The sequence below is a fragment of the Ranitomeya variabilis genome, chromosome 1 (assembly GCF_051348905.1).
Source record: "Ranitomeya variabilis isolate aRanVar5 chromosome 1, aRanVar5.hap1, whole genome shotgun sequence".
In the NCBI taxonomy this organism is placed as follows: Eukaryota; Metazoa; Chordata; class Amphibia; order Anura; family Dendrobatidae; genus Ranitomeya; species Ranitomeya variabilis.
The window spans coordinates 908,381,330-908,401,614 of record NC_135232.1 but is presented as its reverse complement, the minus strand read 5'-3'; the positions used below and the strand labels follow the sequence as shown (position 1 = coordinate 908,401,614).

Sequence of the window (20,285 nt, the reverse complement as noted above, 5' to 3'; positions counted from 1 at the left end):
ATGCATGCATGTACGTACATACATACATACATACATACATACATACATACATACATACATACATACATACATACATACATACATATATATATATATATATATATATATATATACACACATACACACACATGTATATATATGTGTATATATACATACATACATATACACACCCCCAAATCCACATACATATATATGCACACACATACATACAGCAAATAATGGACTTCCATCATAATAGCATGAGACACCATACTAGATAGATTCAGCAAGTAGAGACTTATCTGGACATTTTGAGGGCATTGCTGAATCCACTTTGCAAAATGTCTCATGTGCTGCGAATAGACTGCAAGCTTCTGATAATAACCATACAATCTAGCACGTTGTGGTGAATATATGAAATTATAATTGTAGACATTTTTTCAATTATGGAAATTTGTGATATGGCTTTCAAATTAATATAAAGAAAGAATTTCTTTGATGGGTCATCATGTTCAGTGTCCGATGGTAATTGGCTAAACCAGTGTTGCCCAAACTGCAGTCCTCATGGCCCCCAAACACAATGTTTTCAGGATTTCTGTAATATTGCACAGGTGAGAACCTAAAACCTGTGGCAATTTCTGATGCCTCATTAATAATTCCATCACTTATGCAAAGAAATCTTTAAAACATGATCTGTTAGGGGGTTGTGAGGACTGGAGTCTGGGAAGCACTGGGCTAGACTAACACATGCATTACTTGATGATTACAGACGTTTGGACCTTAAGTCTAAGCTTATTTTGAAAACTCTAAAGGTACCTTCACACTGAACAACTTAACAACGATATCGCTAGCGATCCGTGACGTTGCAGCGTCCTGGATAGCGATATCGTTGTGTTTGACACGCAGCAGCGATCAGGATCCTGCTGTGACATCGTTGGTCGGAGCTAGAAGGCCAGCACCTTATTTCGTCGCTGGATCTCCCGCAGACATCGCTGAGTCGGCGTGTGTGACGCTGATTCAGCGATGTCTTCACTGGTAACCAGGGTAAACATCGGGTTACTAAGCGCAGGGCCGCGCTTAGTAACCCGATATTTACCCTGGTTACCAGTGTAAATGTAAAAAAAAAAAAACACTACATACTTACATTCCGGTGTCTGTCGCTCCCCCGGCGTTCTGCTTCCCTGCACTGTGTCAGCGCCGGCTGGCCGTAAAGCAGAGCACAGCGGTGACATCACCGCTCTGCTTTAGGGCCGGCGCTTACACAGTGCAGGGAAGCAGAACGCCGGGGGAGTGACAGACACCGGAATGTAAGTATGTAGTGTTTTGTTTTTTTTTACATTTACACTGGTAACCAGGGTAAACATCGGGTTACTAAGCCCGGCCCTGCGCTTAGTAACCCGATGTTTACCCTGGTTACCCGGGGACTTCGGCATCGTTGGTCGCTGGAGAGCGGTCTGTGTGACAGCTCTCCAGCGACCACACAGCGACGCTGCAGCGACGCTGCAGCGATCGGCATCGTTGTCTAGATCGCTGCAGCGTCGCTAAATGTGACGGTACCCTAAGATCAAGCTTGGACTGGAAGGCACTCAACATAAAGTACACATTGACACTATAACTACTTAGGCTAATTATTTGGTGGCCCAATACCCCAGTTAGATAGATTCTATTACAAAATATAGATTATATAAAAATCAAATCTATTATATAATGTTAATATGGAATATTTTAAGGTCGTTTACCTGGTAATGATGTCACACAAAGTGATTAAAGATCACTTTATTTTGACTATTTTATTATGTACAATAGCATGCAAAAGTTTTAAGTAGGTGTGGAAAAATGCTGCAAGGTAAGAATGTATTTTTTTTTAATTGAAGTGTTAATAGTTTATTTTTATCAATCAACAAAGTTCCATATTAATGAAGTCTAAATAAAAATCAAATCAATATTTGGTATGACCATCCTTTGTGCAAGTGTAACTAGAAGATTTGTTACCGTTTTGAAGACAAATTCAGGTCTTTTGTAAGGCTATGGTCAGGCGTATGAGCAATTATATCAAACTCTGTTTCAAGCCAACATATTAAAATATGATTATTATTGTCAGTCATTAACTTAAACAGAAAGTTTGGTGTGTAGGAGGTTTAAAACTGGGTGAGGAAGTCCAAACTCTGCTACAAATGTGAGGTTTCATATCACAGGTCATACACAATGACAAGACTAAGCAAAAAAAGACTAAGCTCTTGCAAAGATTCTCTCTCAGCAAAGAATCAAAAGCTGTCTGGAGTTTCAGGATGTGCTGGTGTTGTTCAAACTCTTCTAAAGCACCAAGAAATGGACAATATTGAGGACCGTACACATAGTGGTCAGCCAAGGAAACCAAGAGCAGCATATGAGAAACAAATCAAGATTAATTAACTTCAAAATTGGTAAGCTGTCCAGTAGTGCCATCAGCTCAGCACTGGCAGCAACCAGTTGGACTCCACTATGCTCATCTACTGTTTGGAGAAGCCTGGCCAAAAGTGGTCTTCTTGGAAGAATTGCAGTTAAAAAGCCATACCTTTAACACAGAAATAAGGCCAAGCAACTCAACTATTCATGAAAAAGGAGGAACAACTTTGGTACAGAAAAATAGCAGCAGGTGCTCCGATTAATTAAAAATCTTTGACTATAGCAAAAAACTGTGTTTGCTGAAGGACTGCAGAGTTTCTTCAAAAACTGTATACAAGTGTACCTATAAGAATTGATGCTGTTTTGAAGGCACAGGTTGGTCACACCAACTATTGGTTTGATTTAGATTTCTCTTTTGTTCATTCACTTTTATTTTTATCAGTTTAACAAAAAGCAACAAATTATGAACACTTACTTTTTTAAAACATTTTTACTTTGGAGCATTTTTTCCAAATCTGCCTAAACCTTTTGCACAGTACATATATTATATACCGGTACATTGCATTTTACCTATTGCAAGAACAATAACCACTGTTTTTAAAGGGTCTCAAAATGATAACACCATGACTTCAATCAGTATCCATAAAAAGATCAACTTGTCTAAGCAAAAACGTTACAAAATACAATACCCATCGTTCGGTGACCCTCTCATTTACATACAAATGGACAACTACATTTTTAAAAAATGGAGCATGAAATTAACTTCTACAATAAAGTACTACAATGAATTCAACTTTTCACTGTACACTGTTGTGCAGTTTTGGTTTGCAGGTCACCATTTCACAGGGCATTGACCTCATAATTCAGGAGTCCTTAACTGTCTAATATTTTGGGCTCTTACTTTAAAAGATACAAATGTAAAAATGAAGACAACAGAACTAACCTGATGTGGATTCTTGAAGTTTTTCTCTCTTCCTTTTCTTCTTCTTACCCTGTAGTAACAAAATCAGGTTACTTTCAATAATTCATAATCAGTTGTACAAAAGATGCATGTAGCAATAGTAAAGAATTGATTTTGCTTTAATATATAGTTGTAAAATATTACAATTATATTACTTTGTTTATAAACATTCAAAACCCAAAGTGCTCTACTTTTGTAAGAATGATCATATGAAATGACACCACTGGAATACACCCATTGTGCACTTCTAACACTACATATTTTATTACATATTATGTTGAAATGATCTGTAATACACAATAATAATCATCTCCCTACCCTGAGAGAATAGTACATAAGAGGATGCAGGCTGTAGCTGCTCTGTGGTCAGGAATGACAGCTGGACCTCATGCCCACTAGAAATGTCCACTCATACAGCTCTGCCACACAGACGTTTGCATTTTGTTGGCTCATAATAGCCTGTAATAATCCCAGTTCCACTGAAAAGCTGCAGTTGTACTAAGAGTGATCACAGGGATGGGGTGGAAGGCAGCCAACAAGGGACGAATCTGCCAATGATGTTACTTTTGTCAGCCAAAGTAGCTCCCTTGAGAGAAGATAAAACTACTTGTCTGAACAAAGGCTTTACAGCCACGTAGACTGCAATTCAAAGTTTGCAGGCTGTAACTCTTGGGCCATTTGGAAATCATTGCTCATAAATTAAGATGTGTTTACCAAGAAAACTTCCTTTACCGACAAGCGTTTAACAGAAGGCAAGCATTTGCATGATGCACCTTTGGTATTAAAGGGGTTAATGAATCGCCTGGATACTAGCTCAGCCCCAGTGTCTCACACGGATGTCCACCCTGCCTTTCTAATCTAATACTAGAGATACCAGGGGTGCTGAGGTAAGAGGAGGCTGCTCATACTGTAGTTCTTCCTTACCTTTCTAGCACTCTGATCTAATACATTAGATAACAGGGGTTTTAAAATAAGAAGAGGTTACTCACACTGCTGTTCACCCTGCCTTTCTGATCCAATACTGGAGATACCAGGGGTGCTGAAGTAAGAGGAGGCTGCCATCACTGCTGTCCATCTTTTCTGATTTAATAGTGGAGAAACCAGGTTTGAAGAATATGGTAGATATAATTTCATGTCAATCATTTGTATCTGATCTGGCATGGGATTATAAAACTCCCTTCAACGTGCAGCTGTATAAGAACACCTATTTCAGCAGGGGGGGTCAAACCTCAAAAGGCTGTGAGTGACAGATCTTACACCTTGAGCCAGCTAACTTCAGAACAAAAGGCTTGCTTGCCCTGTGGATACCATGCAGTCTAACTTCATTGTTCCGACAGCTACGATTAACGTACATAAGGAAAATATGGACTTATTGTACATCCTGGCCACACACCAGTTATATTTTCGAGATCTCTAGAATGGTCCGAAAGTCTTCCAGGATCTCAATCCGTTCTAGCACCACAGGGTGGGGAGATGCGTAGAATGGCTAGTATGAACCAGATAGCAAAGATGTGTTAAGTCTCAACGCGTATCAGGGGTCCGGCCGGATGGGATGGTACAATAACCACCTCCCTAGGACTATCCATTAAGGAGTTATGATCCATCTTACATTTTGGATATTTTAGTTGCTAGAGGCAAGAGGAGAGGATTTAGGTTCAGCCCAGAAGGCAGGAGGGGAGTGACCCAAAGGGGATAAAGGCTAGTGTAATGCCATGTCGTCTCTCTGTCATTCATGCAGTTCACTTCGAAAGTGGGGTCACGTCGAGTAACGTGCCATGAAGGACCTAGGAACCAGCTGACAGTCCATGCCCTCTGCAGCCCAATGCACACATGGTCGAACATCAACCCAGTAATTGACATGATCCATCTGCTTATATCTTTTGTCCTACCACTGTATTTGCATATATGGTCATTGCATATGTATAACCATTGTGTATATAGTGTATTGTCTAGTGTGCTTTTAAAACAATTAAATATATAATTTAACCTTGGACTGCTTATCTCGATCCACGAGTCTACAAGTCCGTTTCTCGGCTTAACTTTCCATGCTACCGGGACTAGTTTTTGGTCTGATATAATCCCATTCACGGACCGGGCTTATATGTAATGAGGAACTGGTGGCAGTCCTACCGGGCTGGCAGCACTCCGTTTCACTGATACTAGTGAAGGGGGCCTCTCAGCCTATCAGAATTGTGAGAGCGTGTAGTGCCACATCAGTGACTGCATGGGCCACATCATCTCAGTCCCCATGCCTCTCTGGGCCCGGGGACATGTGGTGTCTACATAAAACTGTACCAAGCTGACCTTACGTGTCCCCAGGGGATGGGGAACGTCACAATGTAATAGTGTCGTCAGGTGGGGTGGCGAGGTGCGGGTTCATCCCATGTGGTGGCAGCTGTGTGATTCTGTGTGATCTCTCTGATGCCATCCTTCACACCAGGGGTGCTGAGATAAGAAGAGGCTGCTCACACTGCTGTCCATAGTATCTTTCTGAATGTTGAGTGGTTACTGTGACCTGGAGATAACCCACACCACATACAGTCAAGCCATCTCCAGGTCACAGCAGCTGCTCAGCAAACAGAAAGACCAAGTGGCCAGCACTGTGAGCACGCTTCTTGCCTCAGCACTCCTGGTGTTTCCAGCAGGGCCACCATAAGGGCATTACTGCACATACTCACGTAAGGGGCATGGTGAGGAGGAGGGCCCCATTCTGCGCCCCCTCGGCAAGATTCATCCGTTTGCTACTAACTGGGGAGGCAGGATGAGAGGACATATATGAGGGCAGGATGTAAACATATGGGGAGGCAGGATTGAGACATATGGGGCCAGGATGGGAGGACATATGGGGGCAGGATGGAAGGAAATATGGTGGCAGGATGGGAGGACATATGGGGGCAGGATGGGAGGACATATATGAGGGCAAGAGGGACACATATGGGGCCAGGGTGAGAGGACATATATGGGGGGGCAGGATAGAGACACATGAGGTCCATGAATGAGCCATGGGGGCCAGGATGTGGGACATTATTACAGCAAGGTTCCAAAATGCAGGACATTATTACTGTAGGGGCTAATTAATGGATATTATTACTGTTGTGATGTATATGATTTTTGAGGATACTTTTTTCAGTGGGGGGTCTCGTTACTGTACAGGACAACATTGTTGCTTTTTTTCTTCATCTAGCGTAGTGTAGAAGTTGGGGAATGTGCTCTGGATAACGGTCTTATTTTCTGCAGAGACGGGTCCTGGCTGGAAGAATTGATAGCGATCCTGCTCTGGATGAAGAAGAAAAGTGAAGATGAATATCTTCAACTAGAGGCATCACTAGTGAGTCAGTATTATCTGTACACTTACATATGTAGTATATACTGAGCTCTTGTGTATAATATCACTGGTGAGTCACTATTACCTGTACACTGACACTATACACTTTATACTATGTACAGAGCTCCTGTGTAAAAAGGCACTTATGATAATATTACTATTGTGTTGTGTTTTTTTTTTTTGTTTGTTTTTTTAAATTAATGATCAGAATTGTAGCATCCAGTCACCATGTAGTGGTGATATGTGATCTGGTCACAGTGTGGCAGTATTTATTCCTTGTATATGGTATTATTTGGTCACTATGTGATGGTAATATCTGGTCCTGCCATGGAGTGACTGTATTTATCTCTTGTTGTATTATTGGTCATTTTAAAAACTGTATGTGACACATTTCTTTAAAAAAAATAAAAATAAATAAAATTATACCTAAAAAGAGTATTGGATATTTTTTTGTTTAATATGTTAGGGTAGAGCAGGGCCCAGCCAAAAAAGTCTACCTTGTCGTGGTAGCGGCTTAAAAAAAATCTTTTGGCCAAAACAAAAGCTGTTGGCTATGTATTTGACATTGTGTTAGATGGAAACTGTTACTGTGTGATTGGTGAGGACGTGGTGGAGAAGAGGACTTTTTCCAAGAGTGGGCAGTGGGACTGTGGAAGGTTCAAGAGGTGGAGGTGGAGCTGGGGTTGAGCATGGGTGGAGTCTCAAGGGGGCCTCTAAAATGTTGTCAGTATAGGGCCCTGAAATTCTTGCTGGCAGCTCTGGTCTCCAGTATTAGATCAGAATATCACCCTCAGAGGAGAGCACATCTTCCTACACATGAAGGGAGTGGGGAGGAGCTTCCTTCTGTACTTGCTCACAGGCTCCTGTCCACCTGTCCCATTAACATTCTAGGGCAGGCTTCTGTCAGTGCAATAAGGCAGAAGTCATTCTAATTCTATAGTGATTACTTCCCTAGATAAAATGAGGTTGATGTACTAATTAATGGTAATTAGGAATTTATTATTACATTTCCTACTTTCGGAGAATGCCTTTAAGAACTCAAGAACAAGCAGTTAGATCAGAATGAATTCAGCAACTAATGTCACACAGTAATCACAGAAAAGAAAGTTACACATGTCAATCATTGGTGACCTCAGTCGGTGAACAACAGTGGTGACTGACAGCATGTGCAGAGTGTATTTCCAGAGATTTAGCGTAACTCCAGAGGTTATTATGAGACTTTCTTTACTGAAGTTAATATTTAAATATATTTACAATGTAACAATAAAGGGGCTGTCCCTTTTCAAAAAATCCTTGCCCCTGGGTGCATATGGATATATATCACTTTTTACTCTGAGTCTCTGCCGCTGCTCCTGGTTGCAGGGCCCCCTCTGCAGCCCTATCATCACTGTAACAGCCAATGAGCTCAGCGGCTCTGCCCATGTAGAGGAAATGTCCCGCTCCGAGCTGCTGAGCTTTCCTTTCTATAACAAACTGCACCTAGGGATCAGTATTTTCTGAAAGGGAACAACCTCTTCAAATGTTTGGCTCATCAGGGGGCTCAGCCAATCCGCACAGATCCAGCTATTGACTTTTGGCAAACTGTTGACTTTGCTGAGGGAGTCACATTGCCTGTCCAGTATAGGCAAAATGCAGAATTGCATTGCTTCTTTCCAGATAAATGGTAGCCTATGTAATACAGCCTTCAGGAGCAGTACTCTGCTTCTCTTGCACCCAGATAGTACAGAATAAGAATATACCCTCTATGGCTGGTTTCACATTTGCGTTTTTTGCTGCTGCGTTTTACCGCAAAAAAAAACGCATGCGTTTTTTTTTCTATATTTAACATTAAAAACGCATGCGGTTTTTTTTGCATGCGTTTTGCCGCGTTTGACGACGCATGCATCGTTTCTATGCTTGCGTTTTTTTGCGGAAATGCAACATGTAGTAATTTCTAGAGGCTTTTTTTGCGGCAAAAAAACTTACTGCTGTCTATGTAACCCATGCGTTTTTAAGCACATGCGTTTGCGTTTAAAACGCATGCGTTTTTATAGAAAAAAACAAGAATACACACTGATAAGCCACCCCCCACCATCAAGGTGATAAAGGGATCCAAACCCTAACCCTAACCCTACCCCTAACCCTGATAAGCCCCCCCGCACCATCAAGGTGATAAAGGGATCCAAACCCTAACCCTACCCCTAACCCTGATAAGCCACCCCCCACCATCAAGGTGATGAAGGGATCCTAACCCTAACCCTACCCCTAACCCTAGGGATCCTAACCCTAACCCTACCCCTAACCCTAATCCTAGGGATCCTAACCCTACCCCTAACCCTAGGGATCCTAACCCTAACCCTACCCCTAACCCTAGGGATCCTAACCCTACCCCTAACCCTAGGGATCCTAACCCTACCCCTAACCCTACCCCTAGGGATCCAAACCCTACCCCTAACCCTACCCCTAACCCTAGGGATCCTAACCCTAACCCTAGCTATTTCTATTTATAGTGGGTTTTCTTGTTGATTTTGATGATAGGCAGCTGTCACACACTTCTCAGCATGCGTTTCAAAAACGCACGCAAACGCAGGAAAAAATGCATGTAAACGCAGGAAAACGCCGCGTTTTTTTTTACAGCATGCAAAAACGCATGCGTCTAAAAAATGCAGTGTTTGCACGCGTTTACATGCGTTTTTTCACCACCTGCGTTTGCGTTAAAAACGCTGCGTTTTTAAACGCAAATGTGAAACTAGCCTATGGCATGTACCAGAGGCGTAGCTAGGGTTTTGGTTCAGGGGGGGGGCGAAGCTTCTGAATGGTCCCCTAACCAGATAACCTTGATTGCAACTCGGTGACCACCCTAATAGTGGAGGAGAACCTCAGCAGATGACCGCGCTGTTACTGAAGATAATCTCTATATAAAGACCAATATGGATATTACCGCCATATGGTCAGTGGTAGATACCAGCCCTATAGAACATATAACAGATCACAGTACAGTTACAGATAATGACTTACCGCTGACGTCCTTTCTGATGGAATCATTCATTTTTCCCGTCTTTTCCATCTGGCCCAGACCGACATGACAACTTCTTCCAGCAACGACTCACCTGCAGAGAATACAACAAAGACACATTTCACTTCTCATATTCCAGCCCCATCACCATCTATTCCCAACCTGCACAAACTCCTCATCCTGCTGATACCCCAATACTGAGCCGCTGCTGCCCTATGTGTCCCTATTGCTGCCCCTGATACCCCAATACTGAGCCGCTGCTGCCGCATGTGTCCCTATTACTGCCCCTGCTGTGTGGTTCACTGTGCCCTCTAAATTCTAAAGCAACCCTCTATAATATAGTAATGCCAGGTGCAAGTGCCCTACAAAACAATGCCCATATTTTGCCCCTAGAAAGTAATAATGCCCTGTGTGCCCCTTTGATAGCACAGTAACCTGAGTTCCCCTATAACAATAAGTGCCCACTTTACATTTAATAAAGTCCCGAGTCTCCCCCTGCACAGCTCCCCTATACACAGCATGATGCTCTCTTATGCACAGTATAATGCACCCACACTGTATACTGATTCCTTAGTAGCCCCAAACTGTTTGATGGCTCCAACAATGTATAGTGACCCACCACTGTAATCTCCATACTGTATGATGGCCCCCTAGATAGCCTCCATATACAGTAGAATAATGCACCAGTCCACAATATAGTATAATGCACTCCCCATAGGCAGACACTGTAATAATGCAGTACCCCCATAGGCAGACTCTGTAGTATAAGGCAGCACCCCCATAGGCAGACCCTGTAATAAGGTGGCAGACCCTGTAATAAGGCAGCACCCCCATAGTCAGACTCTGTAATAAGGCAGCCCCATAGTCAGACCCTGTAATAAGGCAACACCCCCATAGTCAGACCCTGTAATAAGGCAGCACCCCTATAGGCAGACCCTGTAATAAAGCAGCACCCCCATAGGCAGACCCTGTAATAAGGCAGCACCCCCATAGGCAGACCCTGTAATAAGGCAGCACCCCCATAGTCAGACCCTGTAATAAGGCAGCCCCCATAGACAGACCCTGTAATAAGGCAGCCCCTCCATAGGCAGACCCTATAATAAGGCAGCCCCCCCATAGGCAGACCCTGTAATAAGGCAGCAGCACCCATTAAAAAATAAATAAATACTCACCTCTCTTCTTTCTGGTTCCTGCACTGCTCCCGCTGATCTCCTGACAGTGGGCGCCGGGCAGTGATGTCATTGCGCCCGCTGTCAGTGTTGGCGACGTCAGACGCCGACACTGACAGGGGGATGATGGGAGGAGCGCAGCGCTCCTTCTCCCATCAATGGGTTCAGCTGTATCGGCTAAATGCCGGTACAGCTGATCTTCCGATGATGGCGGGGGCCACTGCTGGCACCGGGCCCCCCGCCTGCTCAGGGGCCCCATAGTGGCAGAGCAGGTAGATCGATTCTCTGTAACTCTGCCGCAGAAGGTAACTGTATCGGCACACTGCACGCGCCGATACAGTTACAGTAGCGTAGCTCCGGGTGGGCCCCCTCACAGCACCAGGCCCGGGGCGCTTGCACCCTCTGCCCCTCCGATAGCTACGCTACTGGCATGTACATATAAAAAAAAAAAGAAAAAGCCTATGGACGGGGCTATAAATGATGGTGAATGACAATCTATAAGGTTAGATTCAGTCACTCATGTCTGTGCACAAAGGATTGAATGCGGGAAGTCCATTGACGGATTGCCTTTCAGAGGGATTTATGATAGGAGAAAGCTTTTTAAGACATTCTACTCATTTTTTACTGTTAGAAGGTTTTATAAAGTGCACACTTGTCTGTGATAGATTAGTTGTTGAGACACTCGTTCTTAATAAAAGACTTTGAAAACTACTCACATAGTTGTCTCTTGCAGACCAGCCTGGATATAGCTGCATATGTAGCTGCCTTTCTTTTCGGGCTAGCTCGTAATATTTGGCTTGTTCTTCACGGGACAAAGCATGCCACTGAAAGGAAGACAATACAGCTTTAATAAAACTCACATGAAAAGTATTAACCAGACAGGAAAACATATCTTCACTGGTTATTCATAGAGAAAATATATATATCTTTGTATTGTGTTAGCCAGTAGATAGAATATAGAGCATTTACTTAAACTAATATTAATGAATATATATATATATATACACACACAATGAAGGAAATAAGTATTTGATCCCTTGCTGATTTTGTAAGTTTGCCCACCGACAAAGAAATGAACAGTTTATAATTGTAAGGGTAGGTTAATTTTAACATTGAGCGATAGAATATCAAAAATAAAATCCAGAAAATTACATTGTATAAATTACATAAATATATTTGCATTTTGCAGTGAGAAATAATTTGATTCCTCTGGCAAACGTGTCATGCGGGTACTGGGTAGACTACAGCTGATTACCCGGGCCCCTGCGATATCCCTCAGACTAGGGAAAACCCTTTCTGTCCCTCTCCCAGAATTTACACTGATGGTGTGCTTGTCTGGGCCACCAGGCCTGACCCTGAGTCCTGTTTCAGTCCTATGCTGAAACCTCCACCCGCCACCCAGTGATTAGACCACACACCAACCCCTACAGAAAGCACAGACAGGGAAAACTAAAAACGCACCACGCCACAGACACACAGGAAAATACTATAATGTGCACAGGGCAAAACAAATACAAATATAGGAAGGAGAAATATGACAAAGGATAATACACCACCAGATACGATATTTCTTCTCCTAGACCACCACTCCAGACCGAGATCACCCGGCACAAGACACAAGCTATAATCGGCGACGACCAAAGTCCAGAATGACTATTTAAAGGCCACGGGCGTGACCCAGCCTCCAACCCGATTACCAGCTAGATTAACCCCGGACAACCTGGATAAAGTCTAGCCGGCGCCACTGAGCGTATAGTGGACGAATGTGGAATCACCGCTGTCTGTCGGATGCCCTAATGTGAATAGCGTCCGACATGACAACAAGACTTAATAGTTGGTGGCAAAACCCTTGTTGGCAAGCACAGCAGTCAGACTTTTTTGCAGTTGATGATGAGGCTTGTGCACATGTCAGGAGGAATTTTGGTCCTCTCCTCTTTGCAGATCATCTTTAAATCATTAATATTTTGAGGCTGTTGCTTGGCAACTCGGAGCTTCAACTCCCTCCATAAGTTTTCTATGGGACTAAGGTCTGGAGACTGGCTAGGCCACTCCATGACTTTAAAATGCATCTTTTTGAGCCACTCCTATGTTGCCTTGGCTGTATGTTTTGTGTCATTGTCTTGCTGGAAGACACAGCCATGACCCATTTTTAATGTCCTGGCAGAGGGAAGGAGGTTGTCACTCAGGACTTTACGGTACATGGCTCCATCCATTCTCCCATTGATGCAGTGAAGTAGTCCTGTGCCCTTAGCAGAGAAACACCCCCAAAACAATGTTTCTACCTCCATGCTTTGACAGTGGGGATGTGACAGTGGGGATGTGACAGTGGGGATGGTGTTTTGGGTCATAGGCAGTATTTTTCTTCCTCCAAACACAGCGAGTTAAGTTAATGTCAATTTTTGTCTCATATGACCACAGCACCTTCTCTCAATCCCTCACAGAATTATCCAGGTGTTCATTGGCACACTTCAGATGGGCCTGCACATGTAATTTCTTGAGCAGGGGAACCTTGCGGGCAACTGCAAGATTTTAAACCTTTACAGCATAATGTGTTACCAATGGTTTCTTGGTGACTGAGGTCCCAGCTGCTTTGAGATAATTAACAAGTTACCCCCCCCTTTAGTTTTAGGCTGATCTCTCACCTTCCTCATGGTCAAGAATACCCCACAAGGTGAGATTTTGCATGGTGCCCCAGATTAATGTCGATTGACAGCCATTTTGTATTTCTTCCATTTTCTTACTATTGCACCAACAGTTACTTATGATTTTGTAGCACATTCCAACTTTGTGCAGGTCTATAATCTTGTCCCTGACATCCTTATAAAGCTCTTTGGTCTTGCTCATGTTGTAGAGGTTAGAGTCTGACTGATTAATTGAGTCTGTGGACAGTAGTCTGTTATAAAGGTGACTATGTAACACAGCTGTCTTTAATGAAGGTAACTAGTTGATTAGGAGCGTCTAACTTGTCTGTAGGAGTCAGAATTCTTAATGGTTGGTAGGGGATCAAATAGTTATTTCTCACTGCAAAATGCAAATACATTTATATAATTTATACAATGTGATTTTCTGGATTTTATTTTTCATATTCTATCTCTCAATGTTAAAATTAACCTACTCTTAAAAGTATAGATTGTTCATGTCTGTCAGTTACAAAATCAGCAAGGGATCAAATAATTATTTCCTTCACTGTATATTATATTTTTTTATTAAAGAACTTGTCTAGTATTTTGATATCGATAATCTATCCTGAGGATGGGCCATCAATGTACGATTGTGGGGGGTTTGACACCTCTACTGATCAGCTGTAAGCTCCGTCGGCGGTGATCGGATGTGAACAGTGTGCAGAGTAGAACAACAGCTCCGTATATAATTTAATGGCCACTGCCAGGTACTGCAGATCAGCTCCCATCATTTTCAGTAGGAGTTGATCGGCAGTACGGCAGTAGAAAGCAGCGGCCATTGACAAAATAGAGCATGTCATGGCTCATTTGAGCTGTGCAATGCATGTGAGTTAATGGAGCATATTAATCAACGCAACTAAAGATAATGTTGACTAAAACAAAAAGATGCTGAATCCCAAAATTGTGTTATCCGACATTTGGCATATTTTAGCTATGTACAGCATGACTTCAGACTTCTGACCTGGTCAAATCTTCTATTCCTAAATGCACCATTTTCCCAAAAGTCATTTACCAGAGATGAAAATTAACCCTACAATCACATCTAAAGATAGAATTAGATTCTATAAAGTCCTCCATTGCAGCATTGTTCAGAACATAGCTGGTGTGAAATGTGACATTTTATATTGCCTCTGCTCACACAGCCCATTAAATTACAACGTCCTGTAAAAAAAACCCCAAAAAACTGTGATTTTGCCATAGTAAAATCGTAAGCGGACAATGAAAAGTAAAGAGATGTGGATACCAGCTTTTTATTTAGCAGTCTTATTTACCCAAAAATCATTTTAAATCCTTCAAATGGTGTCACCATAATCCACTTTTATGGTCGGCTTTCCAGCTGCCATAGTGACATATGTGCCTTGGATGTGAATAGGCGTTATGTTGCCAGGAAAATGCAATGCTGGCAGTACATGCTTTAAAAGAGAAGGGCCTGATAGCCTTAGGCATGGAGATTAGGTAGTTGCTCATTCCAGACAACATGCATTTTAAATATGTAAAAAACTGAAGCATTGGGAGCTGGGGATCAATAACCAGAGAAAAGCATTGACAAGAAATGTGTTTATAATTAGTCCAAGGTAATATGCGCTTCCTTTTGGGTCCGATGCCATAACTGCTCATTCACGCTTTTAGCCAACAGAATAACATGGTTTGTGGTAAAAGGGCCCCAAGGTCTAGGAGATATCTACTGGCGCCTAGTCATTAATACCTTTTTCCCACTCTGTAAAAGACACCTAATTAGTTCTTGCAATGCTTCCACCACTTTTAAATACATACTGACCTTTAATACCTGTATTAGCACTTCCTCAACATCTGGAGCGGATCTAACACACTATTGATCTGCTATAACAAAGGTCTTAATGCAAAATATTCAGCAAGAAATAAGAATTTTCAACTGTTAAAAACATTTAAAATACTACATACTTTTTAGAAGACTGATAACATTTTTCGTGTAACATCTCACAACTACTGACACCATGGACTCCTCCTTATCTTATACGGAATATCATAGCATTCAGAAAAGGAAAAAAAATATATAGACAACTGTGAACGTGTTTGCCCCCTTCCTGATTTCCTATTCTTTTGCATGTTTGTCACACTTAAATGTTTCAGATCACCAAACAAAATTTTATAATATTAGACAAAGATAAAACAAGTAAACACAAAATACAGTTTTTAAATTAAGGTCTCTATTATTAACCCATTATCTACCAATGTCCTTTTTTTGGGATGCCTAATCTTTAGCTTCTAGCAACTAAGATTTTATAATTTTTATAATTAGGTCCAATTTTTTGTGTTGTGTTTGTAAAATGAATGTTTTCAAAATAGGAAATCATGTCATTGTCATTTTTAATTGAATATTGGGACGCTTTTTTCTGAAAAATCCGTACTTGTATAAATTTTAATTTGGCAAGTAATGGGTTAAGGGAAAAAGAAATCCAAACCTACATGGTCCTTTGTACAAAAGTGATTGCCACACCTGCTCTCAATCAAGAAATCGCTTAAATAGGACCTGCCTGAAAAAGTGAAGTAGACCAAAAGATCCTCAAAAGCTAGACATCATGCTGCGATCCAAAGAAATTCTGGAACAAATGAGAAACAAAGTAATTGAGATCTATCAGTATGGAAAAGGTTATAAAGCCATTTCTAAAGCTTTGAGACTCCAGTGAACCACATCATGAGCCATTATCCACAAATGGTGAAAACATGGAACCATGCTGAACTTTCCCAGGAGTGGCCGGCCAAACAAAAATTACCCCAAGAGTGCAGCGATGATTCAGCCAAGAGGTCACAAAATACCCCACAACTATATCCAGAAGAACTGCAAACCTCACTTGCCTCAGTTAAGGTCAGTGTTCATGACCGCACAATAAGAAAGACTAAGCACAAATTGACTGCATGGCAGACTTCCAAGACGAAAACCCAGCTGAGCAATAAGAACATACAGGCTCTTCTCAGTTTTGCCATAAAACATCTTGATGACTTGCAAGAATACTCTGTGGACTGACAATATAAAAGTTGAACTTTTTGGAAGGTGTATGTCCCATTACATCTGGCATTTAATTTCAGGCATTACATTTCATGTAAGGAACATCATACCAACAGTAAAATATATTGGTGGTAGTGTGATGATCTGGGTCTGTTTTGCTGCTTCAGGACCTAGAAGTCTTGCTGTGGCAAATGGAACCATGAACTCTGTCGTCTACCAGAAAATTCTGAAGGAGAACATCCAGTCATCTGTTCATGACCTCAAGCTGATGCGTACTTGAGTTGTGCAGCCAGACAATGATCCAAAATACAACAGCAAATCCACTTCTGAATGGCTTAAGAAAAACAAAATTAAGACTGGCCTAGTCTTGACCTTAATCAGATTGGGATGCTGGGGCATGACCTTTTAAAAAAAACCAAAACAAAAAAAAACAAAAAAAAAAACAGTTCATGCTCGGAAACCCTCCAATGTGGCTGAATTACAACAATTCCGAAGAGATGACTGGGTCAAAATTCCTCCAGAGCGTTGTAAACGACTCATTGCTGGTTATCGCAAACATTTGATTGCAGTTGTTGCTGTTGCTAAGGATGGCCCAACCAGTTATTAGGTTTAGGGAGCAAAAGAATAGGAAATCAGGAAGGGGCAAACACTTTCACACAACTGTATTTTATTCCAATAATTAAGACAATATATATTAGAACTATTATGCCATTTCTTTGGTTTCTAGTAAGATAATATATAGCACTAACATTCCGTTTCAGTGAGGACATATGCAAATAATATCAGACATTGCAGAATAACAGTTCAACAAGTCAAATAGACTTGCTCACCAGAGGACAAAAAAGGTAAAAAAGTCCTTGGAGTGTGTGATCCAGCCATCATTATAATAAATAAGGGTATTCATGTAAAGCTGTATGTACCGACTCACCAGCCAGTAACTCTATATCCAAATACAAAGTGTTACTAAGAGCATGGAGTGTGGGAGAAAGATGATAGAAGGGTCCAAATTACGGAGGAACAGTTAGACTGGCAAGGTGAAGTGATAGGGCTGCCTAAAAGGGAGAATGTTTATGGCACATTTAAAGCTGGATACTTTTAATTAATTGAGTGATATAGGCTTTATAATATATTTCTTACATGAGGGATTTGACTATTTTGCCCAAATACAGTATGTCTGTGGTATAATTATAGTTATGAGGATTTATATATTTCATAAGTCAAACACTTGTCATTGAAATCATCAAATCATTCTCCAACATACACAATATTCTATTATCTTTGACATCAGCTATTTGATGAACTCTATGACTTTTGCCTTGCTCATCGAATGGAGTCTTCATTTTTTGTGCAGTGGAATACAACCTAATATTTAAAGCTTATCCACTATTTTATCTTCATTTTCATATTTTTGTGAATGCTATCAGGAGAGCGTCCCTAAATGTAAAGGTTTCTTATTTAGCCTGTGTTGACATTTGTTGAACATTCCATTATGTTTGATGGCAAAAACACTTAATGTCCTATAAGTCAATGGTGTCAATAGGGGGCAGGGGTGATTATCATGCAGTACATGGATAACTCAAGTCTGATCTGAGCCTTGAACCAAGTTGGAAAAGCACTATTTTCCAAGACTAAGCCTAATGAGAATGGTTGGTTATGTTTTAGGCTATATGCATAGGTATAACAAGCTTTATTAAACTGGGTGCACAATTGCTCTAGTCCATGATCCAGGTCAGTGCTCTCTGGTAGCGTACAGGAGCTTTTCCTTACTCTCAAAGATCCCAGGCTCAGGTTAGGATTAACCTGGCTGTCGAGAGGTCACCTCCTCCAGGCAAGTGACGTCATGCCAGGCCAGTGAATCACGTGTCAGGGAACCCAGAAGTTTGGGAGAATTCATGCAACTCCTGTCCGTGTCCAGAGAGTACAGACCTGGACTATGGTTGCACAAAGCGATCTTCTTGTCTCTACAACACAGTATACATTCCTTTACAACGGGTCCCTATGATGGATGGAGACCTCAGCATGCAGCCTTATGGTGTCCTCTGTCAGGTATACCTTCTGATTGGCATCTGCCTGACATTGGGCACAATCATAAGACATAACTAACCTAAACTAGGCATGGAATTTGTTTACTTCATAAAAAAAAATTAAAAAAATCATAGTATATCATAAGTCACTAGAAAGGGCAAAATATTTGGTAGTATATTATCCTCGTACTCTTGTCACCAGTAACCCATTCAAGACCTGGAGTTTATACAAATGTTTGTATGCTAAATAAAGGATATTTCCCTATATACAGCCAGACAAAAAGGACAGTGGTGACGTCTAAATTCATACATAAACCAAATAAGGAACATTATAAATTGCAATTTCAGTCACATATGAAGTCTACATCCTCACGTTCAGGAGGTGCAGCCTACAATATGCAGGCTGCACAACGAGCAACCTAAGAAAGCAAATCAACTGACATCTAACCGGGATTGACAATTCTGCTACGAAGAATCAGGTTTGGTCAATTGTGGGGGCCATGTTATCTGATAGAACAATCAATCCCTCTTTGTTGGTCATTATAACCAATACATAGTCTGCATGTGCGCTTTGGGTCATTGTACTATTGCAACACAAATAATGGTCCCACTAAATGCAAACCAGATGACATGGCATGTCGCTGCGGAATGCTGTGGTAGCCATACTGGGTAAGTGTGCTTTGAAATTGGAAATAAATATCCAATAGTGTCAACAGCAAAGGGCACTAAGACCATCACACTTCCCCCACAAATGCCTCCCGATGAGCACCACAGATGCAGAAACCATCTGCCCTACTTCTGCATCTCACTAAGACGTGGGTTTTGATGGTTTTCATGACTTCACTAGAGGATGCAGTCAATGTTTTATCCATTTTCAAGATTCACCGACCTTCACGTCTTAAAGTAATGAAGGACTGTAATTTCAGTTTATTTCGTGGATAGGTTCTTGCCATATTCGGTCATAAAACAGTTGTGGAGTAGAGCTCAACATTTCATGGAACTGTGTGCCAACTCTGCCACGACAAAACACACCTGATGGTCACAAATACTTTCGGGAGGCTGGTCATTCCACAAGATCTTGAAGCATAGCTGTTCGCTAGAACTCAGTTCAGGTGACTACCTGATTAAGCTCCTTGATTGAATGCCAAGGGCTTGTAAAGCGATCATCAGAGTAAAAAAGAGGTGAATTTTTGAGGAATTTAAAAGGTTTAACACATGCCACGCTCATTCCAACAAGAGAAAGAAAAACATTGCAAGAACAGGTGTGTTCAAACTTTTGACTAACACTACATATAATCCTTTATTACCTTCTTACAATAAAATCCTATAAAAAAAAAAAAATCTGTCCCCATATTCTGATTGCCTTTAGTTATTTTTTGGTGATAACAGTGCCTAAAAGTTTGTTTTTTGTAAGACAAACTGTTTTTTTGGGGGGCATATTTTTTGGACGTATTTGATCGCTTTTTCTAAAAAATTTGAGGCTAAGTTACAAAAAAGTTATGAGTTCTGTCACTTTTTTGTACAGTGTTCACTGTACAAGCCAATTGACAAGTTAGTTTTATAGCTCGGGTCATTACAGATGCGGAAATGCCAAATATGTGCATGCTTTTTTACAATAATCAAAGACTTAATAGAAAAAACCCATTTCCACTTTAATTTTATATTTTACCTTTTTTTTTTTACTTCGCTGGTATGATGCACACCTCACCTGGTCACACGTCATCTCTACTGATGAACGAGTAGGCTCGTTACTCAAGTTTCTCTAAGCATGCTTGGGTTG

At 41.4% G+C, this 20,285-nt stretch overlaps 1 protein-coding gene across 3 annotated transcripts in view; it reads right to left on the bottom strand.

Moving 5' to 3' along the window:
• Positions 1-20,285, bottom strand: part of LEF1 (lymphoid enhancer binding factor 1) — a 216,433-nt gene that overhangs the window by 54,928 nt on the left and 141,220 nt on the right. For all 3 annotated transcript variants that reach the window (XM_077278999.1, XM_077279004.1, XM_077279003.1), the window contains exons 8-9: positions 11,531-11,638; positions 3,308-3,356 (exon numbers count right to left, since the gene is read on the bottom strand). In XM_077278999.1, coding sequence (XP_077135114.1) covers positions 3,308-3,356; positions 11,531-11,638 — 157 coding nt within the window. The remainder of the gene's footprint in view (positions 1-3,307; positions 3,357-11,530; positions 11,639-20,285) is intronic.